General features: G+C 43.1%; 1 protein-coding gene across 1 annotated transcript; it reads right to left on the reverse strand.

Moving 5' to 3' along the window:
• Window positions 1-884: 884 nt before the first annotated feature.
• On the reverse strand, window positions 885-26,673 carry EIF2D (eukaryotic translation initiation factor 2D). Its single transcript, XM_030561629.1, is given in 16 exon segments — window positions 885-2,748; window positions 2,856-3,030; window positions 3,639-3,759; window positions 4,289-4,384; window positions 4,745-4,834; window positions 5,484-5,642; window positions 7,945-8,048; window positions 9,117-9,162; window positions 10,159-10,247; window positions 10,249-10,277; window positions 13,215-13,504; window positions 16,210-16,317; window positions 18,656-18,746; window positions 22,776-22,859; window positions 23,663-23,853; window positions 26,414-26,673. Coding segments are annotated over 16 exon segments (1,800 nt in total). The 5' UTR covers window positions 26,470-26,673; the 3' UTR covers window positions 885-2,677.
• Between the last annotated feature and the right edge of the window lie 38 nt (window positions 26,674-26,711).

Below are 26,711 nucleotides of genomic sequence, written 5' to 3' on the forward strand. Positions count from 1 at the left end.
GAACAGGGATGATGGTTCAGTTCAGAACCCTTCAAAACTGGAGCACAATCTCCAGCCATGCAGAAGAACAGCAACTGCCTAGCCTCCTGCAGCTTGTCTCCCATTACCCTCTCATCTCCTGTCCTTGCACCCTCACCCAAGCACCTATAGAGCCTCCCCATCCTCCCACTGTCTTCCTTCTGCATGTAGACAAGAGGCTGCTAGGTTCCCTGTATGACTACCACCTGCCATGTGTGGTGCTTAGAGCTGGAAGAATGCAACAAGAATGTCCTTACTCACCATTCTTTCTCAGAGCAACAGCTTAGCCTTTTACAGATAGATATTGTTGCAGTTGGAGACAACCCAGTTATTGCTATTAATCCAGTCCTAGCTTTTGGTTACACACACCTCCATGGGGCTGGTGTAGGGTTCTTCATGTTAAGGACTCCAACTTAGAAATCATACTTCTGTCTGGAAAGCTTTAAGGTGTTATTTTTAACAGGTTATTTTTCCAGTGTTTCCTCTTAATACATTGGATTAAGCACTTTGTGTGTAGTCGGTTTCACTCTTTCCCTTATCTGCATGGATCATTCGCACTGCAGCAAAGGGATGTGTGAAAAGGAATGGTGATGGTAAAGCCACGAAAAGGGGTAGGTGCAATTGGAACACCTGAAATGACTTTAAACTGACTACCTGAGTTGAAAGCATCCCTTGAAACTTGTTATATGGTGAAATGATTCCACTTCAGAGGTCCGCGTCCACTTGATGCAAAGTGATGACAGAAGGCAATTTTAAGAGTCTCAGATTTACCTCAGTGCCTTTTTTTAAGTGTAAAATCTTTACTGTAAAGCTAATGAGGATCATCGGTTGGGAAGGGCTTTTCTGAAAGGCCTCAGTCACTTTTTCCCTCTGCCTGTTCTCTGAAGTACTGTAGGGAAGAAGCTGATTTTGTGGGGGGAGGAGGAAGGAATTGTCAGTTCCCCCCAACCTAAGGTGACTATATGCTTGTTTTTGGTTTTTTCCAGTTTTATATCTAAGCATGTTTTAAATGGGAGAAAGTGACTGCAACGCTTAGCAAGCCCACCACCGTCTAGAGATGCCACTTTGTGTCACAGCTGGTAGCTTATATTTTAGCTAGTAACATAGACAGAGTTGATAGTAGGACTGCAGGGCAGGGAAAGGCACCTTGCTGTACTGTATTCCTTTCCCAGGTGACCTTTAACAACCATGAAGTAGCAGCGCAAGCTTTGTGGGTGTTTGCCCACTTGTAAAATGAGGAGAATACTTCCTGACTTCACAAGTACACTGTGAGGTCAGTAAGTAGCACTTAGTCAATATTTGTACAGTGCTTCAGACCTTGAAAGCACTGAGCAGAAAGAAGCACACTGTAAAATGTCATTGCTTCTGAAAAGCAAGATCCACATTGTTTTTAATTTCATCTCATCTTGCTAGCTACAAGTTTTGAGTGTTTTTACTGATTCTTTTCCCCCCCCCATGACCATCCCACACTCTGAGCCCCTAGCATGTCTTTAACCTTTTGTAGAAGGCATGGCTTCTTATGCAATTATGGTGAATGCTGCTGAAAACCTCCTGCAAAGAGGGAGGGCTATTTTTGTTGGCTATGGGGCATTTAAAAGAGAAAAACCTTGAAACTCTGATGCAAAGCACAGTTAAGTGCCCTGTGCCAAAGGCACAAGCTTTAGACATTAGCAAAGGCCCCCTTCCCTTCAGATGCGCAAAATACTGCTGGTAGTGCCTTTGGTTAGTATTGTGTTGCCTAGTGTATGTGTGAAATTTGTCAGCAGTACAACATGTAAAAACTATGTATAGAATGGAATAGTAAAGCTTCTGTGGCACAGTGAAATGCATTTTTGCAATGCTGTAATTTATTTTTACTACTCCCTCTTAATTCTGTGGTATTTTTAAAAGTCACTCAGCTTTTATGAAAGTTCTGAAACTTGGTTCAGATGCAAACAGTGTAAGAGAGATAATAAAACAGTCAATGATAAAGAATTGTGTCTGTTCCATTTAAAGTTGTCTGGTGCCCTCATGTGGTGTTCAGTGTTTAAAGGTGATTGAGTTTTAGGTCATGAGTGTTTATAAAACACAAAGCTTTTCCCTTATTGAAGTTAGTCAGCAGTTTATCAAAGACTGTATGAAGCTCATTGCAAGAGCAGAGCCTTAAAACAAACAATTCCCTTTTGTATTTACAGCAGATTCTGCAATTAGTTGCAGGAGTGGGGTCCAATGTGGTTTATTACACTGTCAAAGCTCAATGAAGGGGGCAGGAAAACCTAGTTTATTTTTCACAGCTAGTGTGTGGTATCAGTAATCCCTGGAAAGATTAATTTCAAAGGGATCTTGACAACTGAAAACTTGTTTTTAAACTACAAGAGGTATAAATTCTAGGCCATGATGTGCTGGAATAGGCTTTGTTTAGTTGTTACAATGCTTTCATTAACCAAAAAGAAGCACATGTAATCATGCCAATTCAGCATGTTCAAGATGACATTTGAGAGTTTTATTTTAAAAAATTTGAACAGCTGAAGCAATTACATTCTTTGGATGAAATCTTGGTCACATGAAAGTCAACAGCAAAACTCCTATCAACTGAAATGAGGCCAGGATTTCACCCTTCAGCCAGAGGCAGAACTGGTTATAAATAATGACATTTGAATACTTCTTACACTAGACATATTTACTTCTTCCGGTTAAGCTTTGGAGCCTTCTCCAGCCCTTGAATATATTTCCGTTGTAGCTGGTATTCCTCTGCAATATAACCAAGAGTCCAACTTAAGTACATCCCAGAGCTAGGTTTTATTAATCAAAACATTTACCTTTTATAACTGACACCATCCATGTCAGCTCAAACTTACCGAGCAGCAGCTTGGCAAGATGGTTGATTTGATTGCCTTGGATCTGGACCTGGACTCTGTCCTTTGCCCCAGGTAATGTATTAATAGTGGCGCTGGCCTGTACTCTTTGCTGGAGAGTGTTGGCAACTAATTGCGGGTCTAGGCCATACAGTTCAAGATTCTTAATAATGGTCACCTGTGGATTTTAGCCATTGTCACAAGATTTTCATTTCATGAAAATTACCACCACCTACATAGCAGCAGTCATGACCCTGTCCTGCTTTTCTGATTAGAACTGGGCATTAAGGGTTTCCCCATTAGTGTCATGTCGTAGGCTCATGTACGAAATCTCGGATTGATTCAGTACAATCTGTTCTAATTTATAACCGCTCTCCACACACACGAAAAGCATAGCTGTAGGCAAAATATCAAAAGAATTTCCCTCAAACACAATGTGATGTGCTTGAAATTCCAGGGTCTTTAGAAAACATGCTTGATGATTTCTGTGCCAGGGCTAGGTTAACATTTTTAATGCACTCTAATCCTTAGAGTTCTAACCTGCAGGATTGAGTGACAGCTGGTTCTTGTTAGCACAGAACTACATCAGAGTCCTGGGCCAAGTTGTAGCAGTTTCCCAGCTGACCAGGCTACTATGACACCCCCACACACACACTTCTCCTCCACAAAGGAGAAGACTGGCTATGCAGAATCCCCAAACTCCAGCAAGGTCTGTCCTAAAAGTGCTGAACAGCTCCAGCATGGACTAAGAGGGGTTAATTGTCCACACCTCTTCCCTGGCTTTACCTTTTTATTCGATGATCTCTGTGCTATGGTTATGTCAATGGGATCAAGGTTTCCTTTCCTCACAATGGGTTCATGTCCAAAAAATGTCACCTGGTGGTAAGGCTGCAGTTGTTCCAGACACCTGAGAAAGGTAATGGCTTGAGTTTAGTTTGTCAGATACAGCAGGATGGACAAGATCTTTTTATTAAATCTGGGATCCCACAGATATGTAGACCATAGGAGTGATCATGGGTCTCAAAGTTCTGAGCACATGTTTAAGGCCATTTTAATATAAAATGTAAGGATGTGTCGGAGGACAAATGTCTGTGTGTGTGTGTGTGTGTGTGTATGTACATAGATTGCATGTACAGAACTAGGTTCTGGTAGACTTGCCTTGTGAATGCTTATCAGAAAAGTTATCCATTTTTAAATTACTAGTTATTTGCAAGGTGGCAAAAAGAGAGAGAATGGAATTTACACTCTCTTAGCAATATCTGCTAAACTCATTACAAAATTAAGGTTTATTTGTAGATATTTTCATGTTGACAATAAGGAAGCCACTGCCTGCTTCAGGGCTTAGAGTTAGACATGGCTTTGTATCGTGTAGTAGTCTTAAGTGCTAACTCTGAATCTTTGCAAATGTTAAAGCAGAGCCATGAAACAGGAGTCACCTGCTCAGGAGATCATCCCATTTGAGCTTCAAGATCTCCTCTTGCTCCCATTTATCCAACAGGCAGTCACACAAGATTGGATTCACCTTTACAAAGCTGTAATAAAACAAGCTGATTAGATGCAAGCCTGCCCCATCTCTTCCCAGTGATGTGAAAATACAGCTTATGTTCTCTGCCAAGCATGCCCCCATTTGTCATCATTTCCATGACCTGCTTGTGAGTAATGGTGGATTTAGTTCAGCTCCCTGACAGGTGGTGTCTGATTAACTCAAAAGCTCCACTGGCCTCCACACAAGTCCAGTGCATTTGTGCTGTAGTTTGGTTACACTGACCAAATTACATGTAAATTTTTTTAAATATTCTTTGCTACTCAGATTTTCAATATATTAACCTTTTGCACTGCACTCAGCTTGACTTGTGAAAATAAATGCACAAATAAGATTCACTTCTACTCACTTCTTGTTTGTTTCATCAACCAACTCATTCGTCTTTACATAGCTGATGATGATATTTCTCACATCGCTGTTGGAGAGGATGCTGCCTTTCCTATAGAAGGAGGAAATTGTTAATATGAACATCTGATTTCTTAATGCAACATAGTAACATTTGGTATTTCTAGAGCAGCTTGCATTCTGAGTATGGCAGGCTGCCACCATGGGCTATTTAAATTACAGCATGCTGCTCCAGCCCTGAATCAGGGGCACAACCATATCTTAAGTCACCTCCATCCCCACCTTGGGCTGCACAGAATCTCACCCCAGAGGGGATAACAAGGCGGTTGTTTAACAGTACATGACAATTCTTCTCCTAAACTGCTGTGTAGTCAGGTAGAACACACTGTATCCTCTTGAAAATTCAAAGGGAGCTGAAATAAGTAGACTGTAAATACCTGATCTGGAATTTGGCCAGCTCACCTGAGTTATCACACCTATACTAGCGAACAGTGCTAAGGGATTCTCTGGTGACTAGGTATCAGGGCCTCAATTGTTCTTCTCATCCCAGCTATGTCACCAGCAACAGCCAAGTGCTCCTAGCAGCATGCTCTGACATTGTTTCAATACTGAGCAATGGAAGGTGCTGACGACTTAACTGTCACCATTCCCTTTAGCACCTGGCATAGGTCTTCCCTCTACATCTATCTGAATGCTGGCTTAGCAGGACAATTATGGTTTTATCCTATCTTCCTAGCACTTACTTGTGTCCCGACTCTTGGAAAAGTGGAGCCATTTTGGCTGAGACACCATAGAGTGGTATGATTTCAGGAGCATGGTACAGCTGCTCTCCGGCTCCACGTTTACTCTCTGGGGCAGTTGACACAGCAGAGAACACTTCAGGGATAACAAATGACCTAATGCTGAAATGCAATAGGGAAAACAGGGAGCTCAGTTTCACAATTGTTTCCTGGGTGAGAAAGTATTGGTGACTGTTTAGCTCTTACATTAACCTCCAGCTTCCCAGCAGTGTACTAGTCACACAACAGACGCTCTGGTCTACACACTACAACTGGCTACAGGTGCAGGCCTGGCTGATGCACCTGACCCTAGCATCCTCTGTAGGGTGCCCGATTTTAAGAACTAGCAGCAAGGGGCAGGATTTTAAATCAGGAGGTAAAAAAATGGTTTGGATTGCACAAGCATCCTGACTTGCCTTGCTAATACCCAGCACAGCTCCTCAGCCCATGCTTGGGTCGTAGACTCCAGAACAGTTTCCCAGTTACTTGAAACAGACAGTTTTAAAGAGAGAGCCAAAGTGGCTTCAGGTACTAACCTTCCCCTTAATTCCAATGCCAGTTTTGTGGTTTTTACAATTGTATTTTCCTTATTCCTTTTTCAAATTTCTCCCCCTTTTTCTGTATGAAAAATACACACACACACCCCCCACACACAGGTGAAAGTGACTGTACATGATTTGCTACCAAATACCCAAAGCCTACTGAAGAGGTAGAAACTTTTTCCTCTAATCTCTTGATGTAAAAGGTTTGGGAGGGGGCACTCATAGCAACATCTGTCCATGTGATTAAGAATATCCATATTGACAAGAATACCATCATAGCTGAAGTGCTGCAATCCCTACTAGGTAAAAGTAAAACCTCAGAGACACAAGTGTGGCACTTTAAAGTAGATGGAGTTCAGACAGACAACTGGGAAATGACCACTTTTGAAAGAGGAGGACACAACAAGAGAGACCAGGAAACATCAGGGGCAAGTGCTGAATAAATATGCCAAGTCTCAGCTAATCAGAGCTCTGTTCTTGCTTCCCAGCATCTGAGACTACAGCCCTGGATCCTGTGCTTGGAGGTAAAGAGATTTGGTGAGTTGCAGGTTTGGTCTGTCAGCAGGTCACATGTCTGGGGTTTTAGACTCCTAAACAGAGCAGGTGAGACACCCTGTTTGTTAGCATCTGTGGGAGGAGCATAAGGCTTGAACCCCTAGGTCTTCAATCAGACCCAATGTTTGAAGTCTGAGTAATGCAAAGGGGTGGACATAAGCAATGACAATTAGTATTTAAATCAGTTGCCAGGTAAACTCCCGAGCAGCAACAGTGAGGGAGAGGGGGTCCTCCTCCTTTAGGGATGGTGCTACACTACAAGGAAACAACTGTGGTGACTGCCTTGGATGCGCTATGTTTTCCTTTCTGCCACACACACACGAGATTTCTGATGCATGAAGTACAAGCCAGTGAACATGCTGGAGAAGAGACATGGCCTGGAAGTGCAAGTTTCAACACTGCATCGCATTCAATAAAACATTTTAGACAACCTGCATGCAGGGTGTGCAATTCTGATGTCCACAACTTAATGAGGATGTTGAGAAATTGGAAAAGGTGCAGAAAAGAGCCATAAAAATTATTCAAGAGCTGCAGAAAATACCTGACAGTGAGAGACTGAGCTCAGTCTGTTTAGCTAATCCAAAAGACTAAGAGGTGACTTGATGAGCATCTCTGCTTTCATGGGGAGAAAATACCAGGTACTAAAAGACTTTTTAGTCTAGTGGAGAAAGGCAGAACAAAAGTCAATGGCTGCCAGCTGAAGCCAGACAAATTGAAACTGGAAATAAGGCACAAGTGTTTACCAGGGCATTGTGATTAGCCACTGGAACAAACTACAAAGGGAAGTAGTAGATTCTCCATCTCTTGAGGTCCTCAAATTAAGACTGGATGAATGCCCTTCTGGAAAATATTCTTTAGCCAGACAAGTTATGAAATTTAATAGCTTGTATTATGCAGGGGGTCAGAAGGAAAGCGTTAATGGTCCCTTCTGGCCTTAAACTGTCAAAAATCTATAGTAATAGCACTTGGTGTGGCTCTTTCATCTAAATGTGTCACTACAATCAAATCTCACCCTCATGAAGCAGACGTTAGATGAGGCTCTGTGCCTCAGTTCCCCCATCTGTAAATTGGGGATGATGTTACTTACCTCCTGTGTAAAGTGCTTCATAGGAGCTTGGATAGACCAGTTCACCTACCTCTTGGGTGGACTATTTTATACTGTACAAGACCCCTACATAACAGTTCAGGGCAAGTAAAGAATATAAGGGCCATTTAAATGGGGAATTGAGGTAGACAGACTAACTACCTGAGGTGAAATTTGGTTGCCATCCCTAACTCATATGAAAAAAGCAGCAAGGTCACAACATTTTACATCGCTAACAACTTACTCGGCGTGTTTCCAGTCTATATGCACTATACTCTCCACCCCTTTGTTCAGCTCCTTCACTTGTACAATCTTCTGCTGCTGCATGTACTGCAGGAACTTGGAGAGCTGAAGGGGAAACATCAGGCACATTGAAATTTTTGTTCTTGCTGCCAGTGAGCCCAAGCCATCCAGTCTCTGCTTTGGGAGCTGCACAATCATCTCAGTAAGTCAGTCACAAAACCGACTTACCATAAATGTAAGTCCTCAGCTCCATAAATGTAACAACCCCATGGAAGTATTTTGCATGCTCAGTGCAGTCTAGCGTTGAGAGCAAGACACCAAGGGTTCCATTACTGGCTCTGCAACTGATTTGTTTTGTGACCTTCTTTGGGCCACCTACTCTCCCAGCTGACATTTTAATTCCTTGCTCTAGTCTATGAGAGATCAGCTGCTAAGATCATGTTAGCACTGAAGAGGAAAATAGGATCAGCTTGCAGTTAAGGCTCTGAAAAGGGACTCAAGGAGATCTGGATTCAAATTCCCACCTCTGTGACAGACAGTATGTGACCGTGGGCCAATCACTGCTTCTCTTTGTGGCTCAGTTTCCTATCTATAAAACAGGAATAATCAGACTTTAAGGGCTTGTCTACACTTGAAATGCTATAGCAGGACAGCTGCAGCATTTCAGTGTAAACACTGCCTACAGCGACTGGCGGGGTTGTCGCACAGGTAATCCCATTCCTTGAGAGGCAGTAGCTACAGCAAAGAATAATTCTTCCATCAACCTAGTGCTGCCTACGCTGGGAATTAGGTCAGTTTAACTACACCACTCAAGTGTGGATTTTTAATACTTCTGAGCAACATAGTCAAGCTGACTTAATTTTCTAGTGTAGACCAAGCCTAAATTCCTTGGGGACGATCTCCTAATCTGTGTATGGACAGTACCTAGCAAAATGGATCCCCAGTTTTGATTGGTGTTCTCCTAACACAAAATAGTATAGACAGAGCTAGCAATATTTGATTGACCCATACAAATGATTTCAGGACAAGTTAGTCTACCAAGGTGATACTGAACAAGTGATGAGAGAAAATAATACAATCCATGTCTTTGGGAAGGGCTTCTTTACAAGGGGGCCTAAGAACTTTACCAGGTTTTTTTTTAAATATATAAATGTCAATATCAAGAAATCTCACCTTCTTGTAGCTTGATTTCTTTATGTCTAATTGTTGTCCTTCTGGGCTACAAACAGATTAAACAATTAAACCTTTAAGATACAACAAATAGCGGGAACCAAGGAAAAATATTTGATGTTTGGCAAGATTAACAATAAATGCAGTTTTCAAGAGGCTCTGTGCTAAAAGCTTCTTAGTGGTGTTAATATGAATTGCACATGGGAAAGTAGATTTAAATGTTGTATTTGAGATAATAGAGTCTGTTTTGTAATCAGCAGAGGCAATGCTGACATTCCAATGTGTTAGGTGTAACACCATCAAGGGCATGTCTGTAATATACAGTGGTTTCCTAACTTTTTTCTGCCAAGGATCCGTTGGCATCTGACTAACCTTCCCAAACCCCTTTCAGTTGTTAGGCATAAGTTTCATGATCTTATTTTTTTCTATTAGGTTAGTTTATTATTTATTTTAAAAATAGTCTCACAAAGGAACCAGAAGTAAACAGTCTGCAGTTATTACATCCCCCTTATTTTCACAAACTATGATTTGTAGTGTAGTCCTGAATGGGCACTACCAGAATGCCCCCACTGGCATGATCTCTCACACATGGTGTGTGCAAGGTCATGATGCACAGATGATGCTATGTTGAGAACAAAATAGCATCCTCCATGGAGCAGAAGTGTTGGAATGCTGTTCTGACCCCACTGCAGTACTCCTCAAAGGACATACTCACCCCCCATAACCCATGGCAGAACCCCAGCAGGCCAGGAACCCTACTTTGGGAACCACTGGTAGCGTTTTTAAACTTGCACTAATTGCCAATGGCTATTTGAAGAGGGAAATTGAGGGAGACAATCCTGGAATAAACACTTGCAGAGTCCAGGGTAGGATGTATAAACTTGTTAGCCAACTTGAGCTGATTGGCAATCAAATGAATTGAACTCTAGGGTAAACATTCACCATAAACACCTGAATTACATGAAAGGCGGCAGCTTCATCGTAAATATCTGACTGTCCCACAGCAATTTCATTTAAACCCACGGATGGTCGTCTTACCACATACCAGCATGAGAACATATGGTTGCGCAGGAAGGTGCTGGTCAGTAGAGGGAGCTCTGACTTCTTCACTTTACATTTTAAGGCATGAAAAAAAACATTGATGCAGTAACTCATCCATTCGCTCTGTAGAAACACAAACATTTCTCACGGGCCTCTGTGCAGAAAGGGAAATCGTGTTCACAAGAATGATTTCTCATTCATCTAGACCTTTATATTTGTATTGATTCCTCTGAGTTTGCACCTTACAATGTTAAATCATTTTGATTTACACCAGGGGCGGCTCTAGGTATTTTGCCACCTCAAGCACAGCAGGCAGGCTGCCTTTGGCGGCTTGCCTGCGGGAGGTCCCCAGTCCCGCGGGACCAGTGGACCCTCCGCAGGCATGCCGCCGAAGGCAACCTGCCTGCCGCCCTCGCGATGACCAGCAGAGCCCCCCCTCCATGGCTTGCCGCCCCAGGCACGTGCTTGGAGCCACCCCTGATTTACACATTACGTTCACCACATCTAAACAGCAAGACTGGGAGCCAGGATCTTGTGCATTCTAATCCTAGTGCTGATACCAACTCTCCGCTGTGGGCTTGGGATAGTCATTTAACCTCCCCTGTGCCCAAGGTTTCCCCATCTCTAAAATAAGGATAATAGTGTTCACCTCCTACTCTCCCCCTCTCCAGGGTTTTATCTAGATTAAAGTAGGAAGATCAACGGTCTAAGAGTTATTATGAAGTGGAACTGAGTCTAATGATATAAATTTGTTTTAAATACAATTTCCTTTAAGATATCATAGGCCGAATTCTGACTTTCACCCTGCTTATTGCCTAGCCCTACTGCAGCCTGTAAAACAGGGAGCCACTTCTCATACTTCACTCAGGTGAGTTGTTTTCCCTCTGTGAACTTGGGCACACGGAGCCTGCAATCCTTCGAAAAGCATTTTCCCAAAGTGGTTTGTTTGCAGTGCACTGTCGGTGTGGCATTTACATAGATCGTTTCTACAGAGTGCTGCTTCTAGCTTAAGATTCCAAAAATGGCACTCCCGACTGACAAGGAATTAATGTTTTGAGCCGAGAAAGGGAAACTTATTGTAAGATGTGCTCCAGAAAAGCCTCACACCAGGCAACTTTTGCTCAGGGGAAGCAGCTTTTACAAATATGGACCTTTTGGCTGAAATTCTCAGTTTAAAAAGTGTCCAGTCCCAGAGAAGTTTTCCCTTCCTAACGGGATACTGGAATCGCTTATATCTGAGACCAGCTTGGCTGCAAAATTATTAGCAGCTCCCCCTGTAGGCCCATCTTGGGCTCACCTTATCTACTCAAGAGGTAAGTGTCTCTTTCTTTAAGCACTGGAATGGGTTACCCAGGGAGGTGGTGGAATCTCCATCCTTAGAGGTTTTTAAGGTCAGGCTTGACAAAGCCCTGACTGGGATGATTTAGTTGGGGATTGGTCCTGCTTTGAGCAGGGGGCTGGACTAGATGATCTCCTGAGGTCCCTTCCAACCCTGATAATTCTATATTCTTTTTATCACCCACTTTGGCAACATTTGTGAAGCTTGTTATGCCAAAAAACCTCACTGAATTGATTATCATCATCTACACCATGTCATGAAATACAATATTTGAACACTAAGTTTTCTGCAGTATGCCAGAGGATGCTTTCTAAAGCACACCATCACCCAGGGTATCCTTTGAGCATGGAACCTTCAGCACTGCTCCCACAACAATTACATTTTGCTTAATTCATATATCTCTCAAAGCACTTTAACAAAGATAAGTATCATTATCCCCATTATACAGATGGGGAAATGGAGGTGTAAGGAGAAGTGAATTGCGCACAGTCACGTGTTAGGTGAGTGACAGAGCCAGGAACAGAATCCACATCTCTCTCAATTCAATGCTCTAATCACTTAAACGCATCTCATAACACAAGCGGAACCAAAAGAGGGAAGTTTTGGTACTATACTGAAAGACTGTCACGTTGTCAGCTCCAGCAGCTTCAGGCAAACCAGTTCCCTAGAGCCCAGACCACACAGCTTGCTGAGAACCTTCACCTCACTGAAGCCAAGGAGAATTCAGCCCACCGAGACACATGCTCAGCAGCTAAGGCATGAGGCTGCTGCTGAATTGTGCCTGTCCATCAACTAAGAGGCAAATCCCTGGGACAGCCAAGAGACTGAACATAAGAACAGCCATACTGGGTCAGACCAAAGGTCCATCTAGCCCAGTGTCCATCTTCCAATAGTGGCTTCAGAGGGAATGAGCAGAACAGGTAATAATCAAGCGATCTATCCCATCACCCATTCCCAGCTACTGGAAAACAGGCCATGGATACCATCCCAACTAATAGCCACTAATGGACCTATTCTCCATGAATTTATCTAATTCTTTTTTGAACCTGGTTATAGTCTTGGCCTTCACAACATCCTCTGGCACAGAGTTTCATGGCTGACTGGGCGCTGTGTGAAAAAAATACTTTCTTTTGTTTGCTTTAAACCTGCTGCCTATTAATTTCATTTGGTGACCGCTAGTTCTTGCATTATGAGAGTAAATAACACTTCCTTATTTACTTTCTCCACACCGGTCATGATTTTATAGACCTCTATCATCTCTTTTCCAAGCTGAAAAGTCCCAGTCTTATTAATCTCTCATACAGAAGCTGTTCCATACCTCTAATCATTTTTGTTACCCTTTTCTGAACCTTTTCCAGTTCTAATGTATCTTTTTGGAGATGGAGTGACCACATCTGCACGCAATATTCATGGAATACTCAGTGAGGAAAGGGAGGTGTTTATAGGTCAGCATGATACCCAAGGAGCCACATTATGCGCACAATGATTTCTGTATGAGTGCCCTGGCTCACAGCAGTCACTACAGGGCTTTTCAAAGGATTGCAGGCTCCGTGTCCCTCCACAGTTCAAGAACTGGGCAGCCACTCTCAGTACAAGCTGAAGTATACGTAAGGCTTGCTACAGCTATTCAAGTAACAGGAACATATGGGAATCTAATACAGAAGTGACAGCTACATAAGATCACAGACACACAACTTGGTTTCATTTTCATGCTGTAGTACCTTGTGGAGTTCTGCCATCTTCCGTTTCCGGCTGCAACTCGGCGATATCTTCAGCCATTTCTACAGCTCCAGTCTCACTGGGTTTCTCCTCCTCCATCAGCCTTGCACAACCATCTCCCTCCTGCAGGCTCAAATTGCCAATGTTCATTTGTAGCGACGGGGCAATGCAGAGGTCGTTGTCAGGCTCCGGTCCCTTCTCGTCTTTGTCATCGTCATCAGTGTTTTCCAGCTCTGCAGGCTCTGCTACCAAGGGAGCTATTATGGGTGGGTAAGACTTGTCTCCAAATCCCCTTTAAAAATAACAAAAAGCATAACGCCGCTTTATTGATGGTTCTTTACTCTCTTGATACAGGATGGTTCCCAATATAGCTGTGAAGCATCCTGTGCTGAAAAGCCTGGCCAGTCCCAGCTAACTGTTACAAAATCATGGAGCTAGAAAAATACAGATCCATCAAGTGATGAAGAACCCACCACATGCCTAGGTAAGTAAGTTGTTCCCCTGGTTAATTATCCTTGCTGCGAGAAGTCTGTACCTTATTTCTAGTCTAAATTTGGCTTCTAGCCATTGGGACTCATTCATTTAGCAGACAAAGGCATAGAGTCCTCTGGTTTCAGAAATCTCCTCCCAGATAAGTACTTCTAGGCTCATCAAGCCACTTCTTTATCCTTTTTTTCCATAAGCTAAGTAGGCTGAACTTCTGAAGGCGGGTTTTTCAGCTGATGGTGTTTTTGGTGTTTTGCAGCTACTAGCCAGCCCAAAAGCAGGCCAGTCAGGATCCCAGGTCCACTGAGAGGCTACTTGTCACTGCCAAGCCTACAGCAGTCATGCTTTGGCTGTCCCCAAATACTCGTTTTGATTTTTAAAACCCCTTGTGGTGAAACTGGTGCACATGATAAGCACCAGACTGTTAGTCCAGGAGGCTCAAATCCTTTGTTTATCCACACAACAGGAATAACACAATCAGCAGCAGTGCAAACTTCTCTCACATCATGCCTTAACTCTAATCGGTGGCTTTGGCCTACCAGAGCTGAGAGGGCAGTGGAGTCTCCATGGCTCATTCAGGTCTGGGCCTCCCACCTGTAACTCGGAACAAGGAGGATGGCTAGTGCCAGGTGGGATGGCAGTTTTGTGACAGGCGTACTTGAATGTCAGGGACTGGACTGAGACACACCCATGTCCAGTTCATTTCATGTAGGCCGAACAGCCATCCAATGGCATTACATTTTGACCCCTGCTGACCTCAGGCCATGGAGCTCTGAAAACAAGCTAGTGGGACACAGACAGGCTCTTGCAGGGTTCTAACCAGGGAACACACCCAAAGTACCTCTCTGTGGATACCAGTAAGAGTGAAAGTTATAGTAATCTCCTTCTGCAGAACACACATTTTATAAGAGAACAGGCTGGGGTGGTGGTTACTTAAAGTCCCAGCAGAGAGTGTTGTCTAGGGAAAATGGGAATCAAGATTTGGCTATACCTTTTCTTTAAATGAAAATCAGTGCACAGTTAATGCAGAGCAAAAAAGTACTAAATTAAGGCAGAGTAACAATGGGCCAAATTGTTCATGATGCAGCTCCATTAAGCTCAAAGAAGTTTCACTAGAGATTAACTTCCAATATCCTGCGTTTATGTGCACATGCACATAAAAGGACATCAGGGCAAACCCCTACTCCTGCTAGAAGTAGATGTTAAAATTCCCACAGCGCATGGAGTAGACCAAACATATATTGTTCAAGGGTCATCCAAAATCTACCCCTAAACAGTATCCAACTATGTATCTACTCTGCAGGGAGCTAAATCTTTGGTCTCTTATACTAACTTAAATGGAACAAAGGGGCCCAAAGAGTCAAAGATGTTAACATGACCCAGTCATTAACATTAAGCCCTGTTAAATGAGGTTCAGGATTTGGTATATGGAAACCTCAGATTGGTTAGTACCACGACAAACACACCAAAGAATTCTTTTACTCAAGATACAGAAAATACCCCCCACTCCCTGTCCCAGTTTTTCACATTTGCTGTCTGTCACCCTAGTTGCTGCTATTAAAGCCAACTCTTCTTCCTACAAGACAAAACAACACAAACACACAAAAGGGCACAGAAAACAACAGCACAGATAGAAAACGCAGCTTCTGTCTCTGGTGTGGACTCTCACTTGCAGCCTCGCTACTGGAAAACACAGGTCCATCACCTGGTCTTAGCAGCTACTCCAAATCCTGGCAAACCTGTACCAGTATTGGGCTATTTAAGGCTTTGCTTTTAGCTCTCTCTTTTTGGTCATAAGCTTACAGCAGTGTTGCAAAATATGCAGCCTTGGCTGGCTAAGCCAGACTCTTATTAGATAGAAGGAAAAAAGAGTGGGATAGAAAAGAGAAGAAATACACTAGGGAAGGAAAAGGACACATTTTGCAACCCAAGTGGTATTCAGGAATTAGCTGGAGCCAGTGGAGGTGGCAGTGGTCACCTGGCTCCCTCTCTGAGCCAGTCTGGTTAGAACATCTCTCAGGATTAGAAATCAGATGGTCTGAGGTCCCATGGGTTGGTGAAGCTTGCTCCAGTAGCCAATTTATTCTATGCCACATCTCTCTCTTTAAAGACCCAAAAAAGGAGTGGGGGGTGGAATAGCCCATCTCCTCATTATGACATTCACCAATTATGCTTAGTTTCTGACACCCCAATTTTGGCTCATTGATTTTTTTGATTTTAGCTTTTCTTGTTTACCAGGCATGATCTTAACACTGTCCTGATTTACAACAGTAGTCCTTTTGTCCGGACTAATTCAGCCTGCCTGCCTTGCTTTTGTACCTTTTCCTGACAACATGTGTGGTTAGAGGTTATTGTGGCATTCCATGAACTCTCTCACCTCTCACAGCTGAGCTCACAGTTAGGGTAAATTTGTAGGGCCTATTACAACAACAGGTTCCAGGTAGCATTTCCGATCCAGTACTCACTCACCTCATTTTCTAAGACACACTGTACTCTTGTCTGCACACTCACCATAAGTGGTCTGTATAAGCATGCAGAACAGTGAAGCCCTTCCCCTTCATTCCGGCAGCCAGCATCTCTGCAGTGGACATGGTAGCGACTCCTACTGCTACTGGGGCTCTGAGAAAACAGTATCAGAACGGGAAATAACTAAATTTTCATGCTACCTGGAACACATGACTCCTAAGCTACCGCAGCACATTAGCTTTCTTTTGCAATGTCCTTGCTAAGGGAGGCTAATTACTATTCTCTGACAGTTTTACACTGAATCTATTCTTTACACTTTGCAATTTCAAGGCATCAGGATACCTTCTATTTTCACCCACTCCTCTCTACTATGCAAGGTCTTCTCCCAATACCGCCCAACATGAATTGTCACTGGACAGCCACCCTTTCTTAACATAATTTTCTTTCTGCTAGAACAGGGGTTGGCAACCTTTCAGAAGTGGTGTGCCGAGTGTTCATTTATTCACTCCAATTTAAGGTTTTGCGTGCCGGTAATACATTAAGGTTTTTAGAAGGTCCTTCTCTCTAAGTCTATAATATATAACTAAACTATTGCTGTATGTAAAACATTCAAAAAAATTATTTGCTTAAGAAGCATCATTTAAAAAATTAAATTAAAATGCAGAGCCCCCCGGACCCAGGGCCAGGACCCAGGCAGTGAGTGCCACTGCAAATCAGCTTGTGTGCCAACTTCGGCACGCATGCCATAGGTTGCCTACCTCTGTGCTAGAAGCTGGGATTGGACTACAGGGGATGTATCACTCAAAAGTTGCCCTGATCTATTCATTCCCTCTGAAGCATCTGGTACGAGACACTGTCAGAAGCAGAGTGGATAAAAATCAGATTGTTTTGATAAAATGCTTTTTGAGGAAAAAACCTATCTAAAGATAGTTTTCATTAAGATACATTATCGCTCAAAGATATCTCATCACGGAATAGGGATTATAAATTCTAATTCTATAGCATGAGACAATATATTCATGTAATGTTTAAGAAAAGTTTTGTAAATGAGTTCCAATAGTTCATGGATTAGGGACCCAGTTTTATGGGATTCCAGGGGCTTCTGTATAGATTATTTAGGTTAATCCTACCTACCCAATGGGTCTCAGTGCTCAGTCTAGAAGATACCATCTGAGATGGTTAGTTTTGCGATTCTCAAACTGTGGATTTGTGTCTCCAGGGATAACACGCTTGTTAATAGCAAAAATGTTTTTTGTTTTTTTTAAAGTTTGTTGTTGTTTAATTTCATTTAACTATTTTAGTTTAAAAACAATTTTTAACAAAAATAAAACCTGATTTAAAAAAAAAACTTGACTGTTTAAATTCAAACATTAATATGCTTGTTTTGTTAAAATATTATGTTTGCTGTTGAAGAAAAAAAATCCAGAATACATAATGTTGTTGTTTTAGTTAAATAAAACAATGTAAAATGTCTGTCTGGTGATGTTCTCCTCCTAATACAGCATGGCAAGAAAATCCTCCAAATATTAATGATTAGTCTATTGAACTGGAGACAGTTCACCTCCCAATGACTTCATAAATATCAGCTACAATTACCATTGGTAAATGAAATAACCGAACAATCGTTTATTTTCTGATATAACTGTAAAACGAATCTGAAAAGTTTTTAAAATAAATCACTTGAAAAATGTATAGCGTGTATCTTCTAAAAAGGAAAACTACATCTCTGAGTTCTGAAGAATATGTATTAAGATTATAACCACCACCAAGAATTCACTTTTATGTAGAAATCCATGATTAAATCGAGTCTTCCTGACTAGTGATTTAAATCATGATTTAAATCAAATCCACTCTGGTCAGAAGACAGGATACCAGGTTAAATAGACCATTGGTCTGACTCAGAATGGCCATTCGTAGGTACTGCGTGAGCCAGCTATCTACCTGCCTTTCTCCTTAGGGGGAGACTAATTTAAAGGGTTGCGAAGAGCACTCAAAACAATATTTGGAAAAAAGCTTTGAATTTACAGGGTTTAGGCATTCTTTTAAATTTGTAAAAGTGTTCTGCTTTCACAAAACAAAAACCAACCAACCCACCCCAATAACACTGGTAATTCTGTGGTCCCTGCCCCCCATACTTCAGAGGAGAAATTAGCCCATTTCCAAGAGAAAAACTGAGCAGAATTTCATTGATTATTAAAAATGCTCCTATTTCAAAACACAACCCTCAACATTGAAGAAAAATCTTATATTTATTTGAACATTGTGCATTTTATGATTCAAAACCATTCAATTTGCAAAATTTTTCACCAAAAGCGAAATCTGGAGGACACTAATGATTATGCCACAGCAAAATTAGGAATATTTTTTGCAGAATTTCCCAAAAATCAGAGTCTGCCTTCATATTTTGTTTCTCCTAATCCCTCTCAAAATCCTCACATAAAAATGCAACTTTTCTTCCCTCACTGTAAGAGAAACTATAGATAAATTGTACCTGTTTCCCACCAGGGTGATGGCACAGAGAGTGCCCTGCTGTACCTGAGGAAGACCACAAGATGGCACCATAACTCCGGGCAGCATTAGATCTAAGATAAAACAGTAAAGAGCTATTAGCATCTGCTCTGCTTTAAAGAACGGTTGCAAGCCAGTGACTACCCAGCCACCTCTTCTGCCCCCAGCCCTTTTGTTATTCAGCAAAAATACAACCCTGGTGACAGCTAAGCACATGCCAGGTAAAACACAATCTCCTGCGTGCCTGCTATCAAGTTAAGAACACTTTCCAGTTTCCTTCCAGAATTGGATGGGATAACCGGCCTGATTCAGGGGGGTACTGAGCCACCCTCATGTCCCAAAGGGCAGGAGACACAGCTGAGTGTCTGCTCAGCAACTGATAATGTCAAGGTCAAAGGGACCATTAGGAGGAAGAGGTGAACTCTATGTAAAGGACCAATTGAGTAACTTGGCAGTAAGTTTGTTTGCTACCACAAGGGAAACTAGTCCTGTCCCACCTCCTCCCCACCCAGAGGAGCCTGGTTTCTAGCAGAAGACAATGGCTTCCTTCCAGCCATTTTTCTGGTCTCAGACTCAGAATGACATTTTCTAGGCTGACTCGTAACATTTCAGTGCAGTGTGGAAATCAAGTATTTTCCTTAAAATACAGTCCTAACATATCTGTGGTATTTGCACTAAAGCAGGTTGATTTTTCATTTTGCTATAAATAACATCACTTCCCTTTTGTGACACACAGGAAAACAGGATTTTCAGAGAACTACAAGGTAAATGATTTGCCCAGGTTCTCAAAGCACATCAGCGGATGAACATGGAATTAAAACCCAGGAGTCCTGACTCTCAGACCTTCCTTTTCTATCTCACTAGACCAAACTCCTCAAGAGCCCAGGAGGCTCCTGCCCTAAAACCCTTAGAATGCACCAAACAATTCAGCAAAGCAATGGCAGAGGCTGTTAGAAAATCTGCCATGTGCCACTTAGCTTTAAGGCTCAGAGCCAAGGCAATTTTCACTGAGGTGCTTTAAAAATTGACTGGCAGGATCAACTTAAACCTAAACTAAACAAGCAATCCAGAAGCCAGTATCATAAAACAAGAACTGCTAATGAATGAGCTGCAGCCACCACTTAGGTTACTTACACTTGAAAATACTTCACCCTTCTATACACAATCTAAAGAGTATGGATGGGGAAGGAGCACCTACAAAACCATCTTACCATCCTATTAAAATAGAACCAACACACAGATCCAGAAGAGGCCCATAGGCCCAAATCCAGAAAAGATATTTAAGTTCCAAACTTCTGTTGAAATCAATGGAATGGAAGTCAAGAGCCTAAATACCTTTGTGGATCTGGATCACAGGCTCTTATATAAAACAATCCTGCTGACAAAGGCAAAGCTACTTTGAATCGTACGCACCGTACAAAGTATTTTCCATATGGAAGAAGATTCCCTTCCCCTAATACCTCTGAGCTGGCCCCTCATCATGGATTCAAAGGTAAAGCCCTCCACCAAAAGCTTCTAATTCTGCATACTGACACTGCAAATGCTGCAAGAAAACAGGGCTCCAACACTCTGCCAGGAGCTCATCCAGTACATTACTGTTAAAAGGCTTCATTCAGCCTGGTTGTTAAATTAAATTACAAAGCAGGAAAGCTTTGGGCAGCTAAACTGAGCCCATATATTTAAAATAAGGGTATAGGAAAAGGAGAGTGTTACCAGCTAACCTTTTTCTCTTTCAGCCTCCTAGTAGGTTCTAGCTTCTTCTACAAGCCAGTGCAAGCCCCTTAGTGTACTGCCCTCTGAGAGTGCAGAGGTGATTACCTAATTAGCCCCAGCTGGGCCAGCCCTCCTAACCTGACAGTGCCTGCACTAAGGGCATCTGCGATCTTTCCTCTGCACAGGGACAGAGTGTTAACCCTCTCCTTGCCAAATACAGCATTGTAACATCCCCCTCATAGGTTACAGGGGTGGCCTGCCTCAGATATTGATCACGGATGGAGGCAAGGAGCAGAGCTCGACAGCTGAGTGGTCTGATCTGAGTAGACCAGTGGTCACCAACCTTTTTGTGGCCAGCAGCACATTCATGTTTTCAGAAGAGTGTGGCGGGCGCCAACAATTTTTCAAAGCTTATTTTGTATTTGTACATTAAATAATACAAAAAAATCATATTTAATATTACACAATATATGAATCCAGAGAGAAGCCACGAGGACAGAGAACACTGGAGCCCGCAGCCCTGGAGTTCTCTGTCCCCAGCAGGCGCGGGGCCCCGGCTTCTGTCCCCGGCTGGGCACTAGGCAGGCCTCATGCCTGCCGGGGACAGAGAACACCGGTGCCCGCAGCCCCAGAGTTCTCTGTCCCTGGCAGGCGGGGGGCCACAGCTTCTCTCCCCGGCTGGGCAGTAGGTGGGCGCACATAAATGCCCCGGCGGGCGCCATGGCGCCCATGGGCACCGTGTTGGGAACCACTGGAGTAGATACTTCGGAGTACTGCAGGCCCCTCACTCCCCAGCATCATGGATTTTTACACACACACACACACACACACACACACACACACACTTTTTTCCCTCCCATTTGCGCTACAACAGCTTTCATCCAATCTAACACTGCAATATGCATCCAACTCTGGCTCCCACACTGGGATTGATTTGTGAAATTCCTGGGCAAGGGAAGGAGCCGCACAAAGGTCTCAGCACTGCAGGAAGAAGCAAGTAACATGTCAGAACAGATCTAGCAAATGATAAAGGCAAAAAACACCTGGCTGGATGCTTAGAGCCAAATGAAGAGATAACACAGAGTGGCCCTGCCAACTGCTCCCTGCTCCCAAACTCCAGGCTGCTGCAAAGTCTTACCCCCTTTCCAGAGGTTTCTGCATCATTGTCTCTCTGCCCCTCCCCTCTGCTATGATGGCTACTGTCTCCAGGGCCACCCTCTCATCTTGGGCTCTGGCTCAGAGGTCAGTTGAGGCCACCTGGTTGCCAAGGGACACCAGAGACCTGAACCCCACTTTAATCAGCCTCCCTCTCCTACCAACAGGACCTTCTCCATGCAAACTAGGTCACTGCGAGTCAGAGGCTAGGCCCACTCCTCAGCTGTCTCTCTCTTTGTGCCAGGCCACAGGACCAGGGGCTGCTTTCCACACAGACCCCTCAGCTAGAAAGCAGCAGGCAGCCAAAGCACAGGGCCTCAGGTGCCACTGCAGCCCTGCCTCCACTTGAGGCAGGCTATGTGGCGGGAGAAAGGCATCCCCCTTCTAGACACACATCACCACACACGCTGAGAAGAAAGCGTTCAGATTCTGATCAGGTTTAGCTTTGAGGTCAAGCCAGGAGTAAGGTTTGAGGTCACACAGCTCTCATGAGCAGTTATGAGATTTCAGCTCAGAACGACAGGACTCATGATTCCGAATGGCATCTACAGCGGATTCTGGAAAACCAGACACCCTTCCTGTTCTGGAGCTGACCCACAGCCAAATCACAGGGCTGAGTTCAGAGCCAACGGTTTGAACATAGCCCCCCATGTGACATGCACAATCCAAAATGTAGGAGGTGGGGGATCAGGTCTGAGACTGCAGCCGGGGCCCATCTCTAACACGTGCACACACAGTGGCATCTGCTTATACTGAATTTGGACAGAGATGCCCCCTAAAGCAAAGCAAAATGAAAGCAGCTAAATTGAGTTGCCCTGTGAAAGTTAATCACAACAAATGCTACAGAATGAGGAAACAAGTACTTCTAGAGTCCCAGTTAATGGCTGTTAAATCAATACCTTTCTAACCAATGCATGAGGAGCAACAACAGGCAAAATTCCAACTCTAGCACCATCAAATGGGAAGGGTCAATGCATTTGAACAGATTGACCTATATATATTTAGTTCACATACTGTACTTGTGGCTAATTGGTTTTCCTTTTTAAGGAGACAAAAAACACACCACACTTTCAGTGTATCCTTGTGAACAGTGAGGTTCTGCCTTTTTTTTTTTTAAATCTTAAAATCTTGTCCTGCACTAGAAAAATTAGCTTAAAAAGGTACAGATCCAGAAGAATTAATTTCCGAAGGCAACTGACGCATGTATCACAAATAATGAGTTTTGATTCGCTTACCTGCTCCTCCTGCTAGTCTCTGTAGCACAGGGGGCCATGTTGAGAATGCCGGAAGAAGATCTGGATAGGACCACAGAGTATAAACTGTCCAAAAGAAAACCGATTTTAAAAACTTGGCATTACAGATGTCTCTAGCTGTTGCTTCTCCCCATCTTCAAGCCCCTGTAATACAATTACAGCAGCACACCCTTGACTGTAACTAGCCAGATTCTTCTCTCACATGGTTAACAGATCAGGCTGCACAGCCCAGCAGCATCAAAATAACAAGCCAGTAGCTACTCACAACGAACAAACTAAAATGCCAATGTTTCAGTTTCAAGCTTCCAGTGGATTTTAATAAAGGATAGATAGATGATCTATGGCTATCTTGACACTGCCTTCTTTAAATCAACGATGCTTTGACCTGAATTGTTATAATAACATGGGAGAGTCACTGAGTGGGCAGAGAAAAATGATGGAACAGCATATTGTATCAGGGCAATTCAGTCTTTCACGCACAGAATTCCACATAAAGAAGGTTGAACTTCACACTCATGGCAGTTGTGCCTTACAGTAAGTGGGCCAGAAAGGAAGGATGGTCCGGCAGTAGCTTAGGATCTGGGAGACCTGGGTTTAAGTCCCTGTTCCACCCCAGACTTCCTGTGTGATCCTGGGCAAGTCACCTCTCTGTGCCTCAGTTTCCTATCGGTACAATAGGGGATAATACTGCCCTACATCACAAGGGTATTGTAAGGATAAATACATTAAAGCATGTGAGGTGCTCAGATACTACAGTAATGGCGTGTACAAGTACTTTGAATAGATGGGAATGCACGGAACTTGTAGGAGAGTTTTATGTCTGAGAGGCAGGAGGAGTTGGGAAAGATACTCTATTTCATGACTCATACCTGTTGGATAGAAGGTTTTCTCCATTTCAAAAAGGACTGGGTTCCTGTTGTTGGCATAGACCGTGACAGCATCCCCTTTGTGAGCATACAATTTGACTACGTTGAGTTCCTCTCTGTTTGGAACAAGTTCTGACAGCTGTTCACTGCTGAGGGCAGGAAAAGCTGCCGCAACATCAGTCCGCAGTTTCCTCCTGTAAAGACAAATCTGTGCTGAGCAAATGTAAGGTGGGTTTTTTTGTTTCTTTTAATTTTGTAAAAAGACAGGGTATAGGCAGAGATTAGTCATGTCTAAGGAGACATGGGCTCAGGTGGGATCCTAGCTATGCAGTGGTTCTCAACCGGGGTACACAGAGGTCTTCCAGGGGGTACATCAACTCATCTAGGTATTTGCCTAGTTTTACAACAGGCTACATAAAAAGCACTAGCAAAGTCCCTACAAACTAAAATTGCATGAAGACAAAATGAGAACATAAGCAATTTTTCAGTAACTCTGCTGTGATACATTTGTTTGTTCATGTCTGGTTTTGTAAGCAAGTAGTTTTTAAGTGAGGTGAAACCTGGGGGTACTCAAGACAAATCAGACTCCTGAAAAGGGTACAGTAGTCTGGAAAGGTTGAGAATGACTGTATTCGAGGCATTTAGCTATCCGTTCATTTCTTATGTCTCACTCATGGCACTGGGCGGCGGCAGCAGCAAGGTGGCAGACACGCAGCAGCACTGCTCTAGTGACTGCAGGATCCACTTCCTCTGCTCACCCCCCAGTTCCGTTCACATTTTGCCTCGTGCTCATTCACGTCACACTCCATCTGCTTTGAAGAAGGCCTTCAGCTTTTAACAGTCACGAACAACATACAATTCTACATCAGCAAAGCTGCCAGTGAAAATGCATCTATCTGAAGATGGAGGACCTGATTCACTGTTTTCATGAACCGTTGTGGGGTCATTCACACCAGCAAAAAGTGGGTGTAAAACGTGAGAAAATCAGACTGGTAGAATTCTACATTCACTTTGCATGGGTGTAGTAACAACACAAATGTACACAACAATAGTGAACTGGGACCCCAAGCCTTCCTTCGGGTAAAGGCCATTGGTTAACTTAGACTTTGTCTTCACTGCTAAAAAGGTATGTGTTTACTGTGAGATAGCTAACTAATGCAGCTACCCCTCTGAAACCTGTCCTGAGTCTGTATCAACAAAGACAACTAGGAGTCCTTACCACACGCAGGGTCAGAGCTAACAAGGCCAATTCTATTAGAGTGGATGTGGCCCATTTCCAACAATTGACAAGTATCAACAGAGTGAAAATTCTTTTTTGTAGTGACCCAGCCCCTCTCAGTCTTTATTCAGGCCTAATTTGATGGTGTCAAGCTTGCAAATTAATCCCAGTTCTGCAGTTTCTCATTTAAGTCTGTTTTTGAAGTTTTTTTTGTTGAAGAATGGCCACTTAAGTCTGTTATTGAATGTCCAGGGAGACTGAAGCGCTCTCCTACTGGTTTTTGAATGTTACAATTCTTGATGTCATATTTTTATCCATTTATTCTTTTGCATAGCAGCTGTCCAGTTTGGCCAATGTACATGGCAGAGGAGCATTGCTCGCACATGAAGGCATATATCAGATTGGTAGATATGCATGTGACTGAGCCCCTGATGGTATGGTTGATGGCGTTAGACTCTATGATGGTGTCTAAGGCAACTCCCATCTTTTCATGTGCTGTATATTTATATCTGCCTACTATATTTTCCACTCCATGCATCTGATGAAATGGGTTTTAGCCCACAAAAGCTTATGTCCAAATAAATTTGTTAGTCTCTAAGGTGTCACAAGGACTCCTCGTTGTTTTATCTCAAGACAGTTACCTCAATATAAAATCCTAGCAGCGACAAGGCCTGGGTGGTTTTAAACTACAGAGTAGCTACTCTGTCATCCCCATGCCTCCCACTGGATAAGTTATTGATGTAAAAACATTTTTTAAATTTTATTTTAACTGAAGATGCCTTCACAGCAAACACTAGTACCGACTGAACTTTGTGAATGCTAGCTTTGTGCTGCAAGGCCCTTTGTGGACTTGGTTTGTATTATTACAAATATTTAAAGTATGCAGTCCCAGGATAGTATGGGGATGAGGTAATATCTTTAATTGGATCAACTTCTGTAAAGCTCTGTGTAAACTCAAAAGCTTGTCTCTTACCAACAGAAGTTGGTCCAATAAAAGGTATTACCTTACCCACCTTGTGTTTCAAATATTTTAAGTGTTACTATGTTCACTGCGGCATCAGACTAAATATTACAAATAGACTTCCAAAGGCTAGCAGAAATACGGTTAAGAGAAGTTTTCCTGCTAAAAGAAAGAAAGCCTTCAAAATCTGCCTTGCAACATGACTCAAACTGCCACATTATTTAATGCCCATCTGTTTCACAGTTACTGTGTAAACCTGTCCTTGGGTGCATTCCATCTGGCAACGCTTGTATACCAATGCTACAGAAAAAGAATCCACCTCACTTATTTGCAAGGAGATACATTGCAGACTCTCAGGAATGGTATTTAAGAAATAATAATAAAAAAGCCTCCCCCTCTTGTGATGCAGGATATTGCTGTCTCCTCTTCAGCAAGATGTAAAATCTGACTCATGCCTCTTAGAAATCGCTCCTGTTTAAACTTGTAACTGCACCTGACTTGAGGAGGCAAATCATGCTAGCCCCCCTAAAAATCTCACCGTGGGCCTGGAGTGAAATTAACATAACTCACTCACCTATCAGACCCTTTGATGGCAGTGTTGGATTTCACCCTGAAGGCCTTGGAAAACATGATCCACTCCAAAGGCAGGGGGCTTCACGCCCTTCGGCTCTGCCCCCAAAACCCCGGCAGGCCGAGAGGCGCTGAGCCAGCCGTGCAGGAGGATGCTAGAAAGGCAAAAGCATGAGTTAAGCCCCAAGATTGCAGCGCTCCTGCTTCACTGCATGGAAGCAGCCATGTTACAGTCCTGCAGCAAAAAGAGCCCGTGTGGCAACACGCAGCTGCTTTCTTCTGCTTCCTCTGCAATGGCCAAG

The sequence above is a fragment of the Gopherus evgoodei genome, chromosome 4 (genome assembly GCF_007399415.2).
Source record: "Gopherus evgoodei ecotype Sinaloan lineage chromosome 4, rGopEvg1_v1.p, whole genome shotgun sequence".
NCBI lineage: Eukaryota > Metazoa > Chordata > Testudines > Testudinidae > Gopherus > Gopherus evgoodei.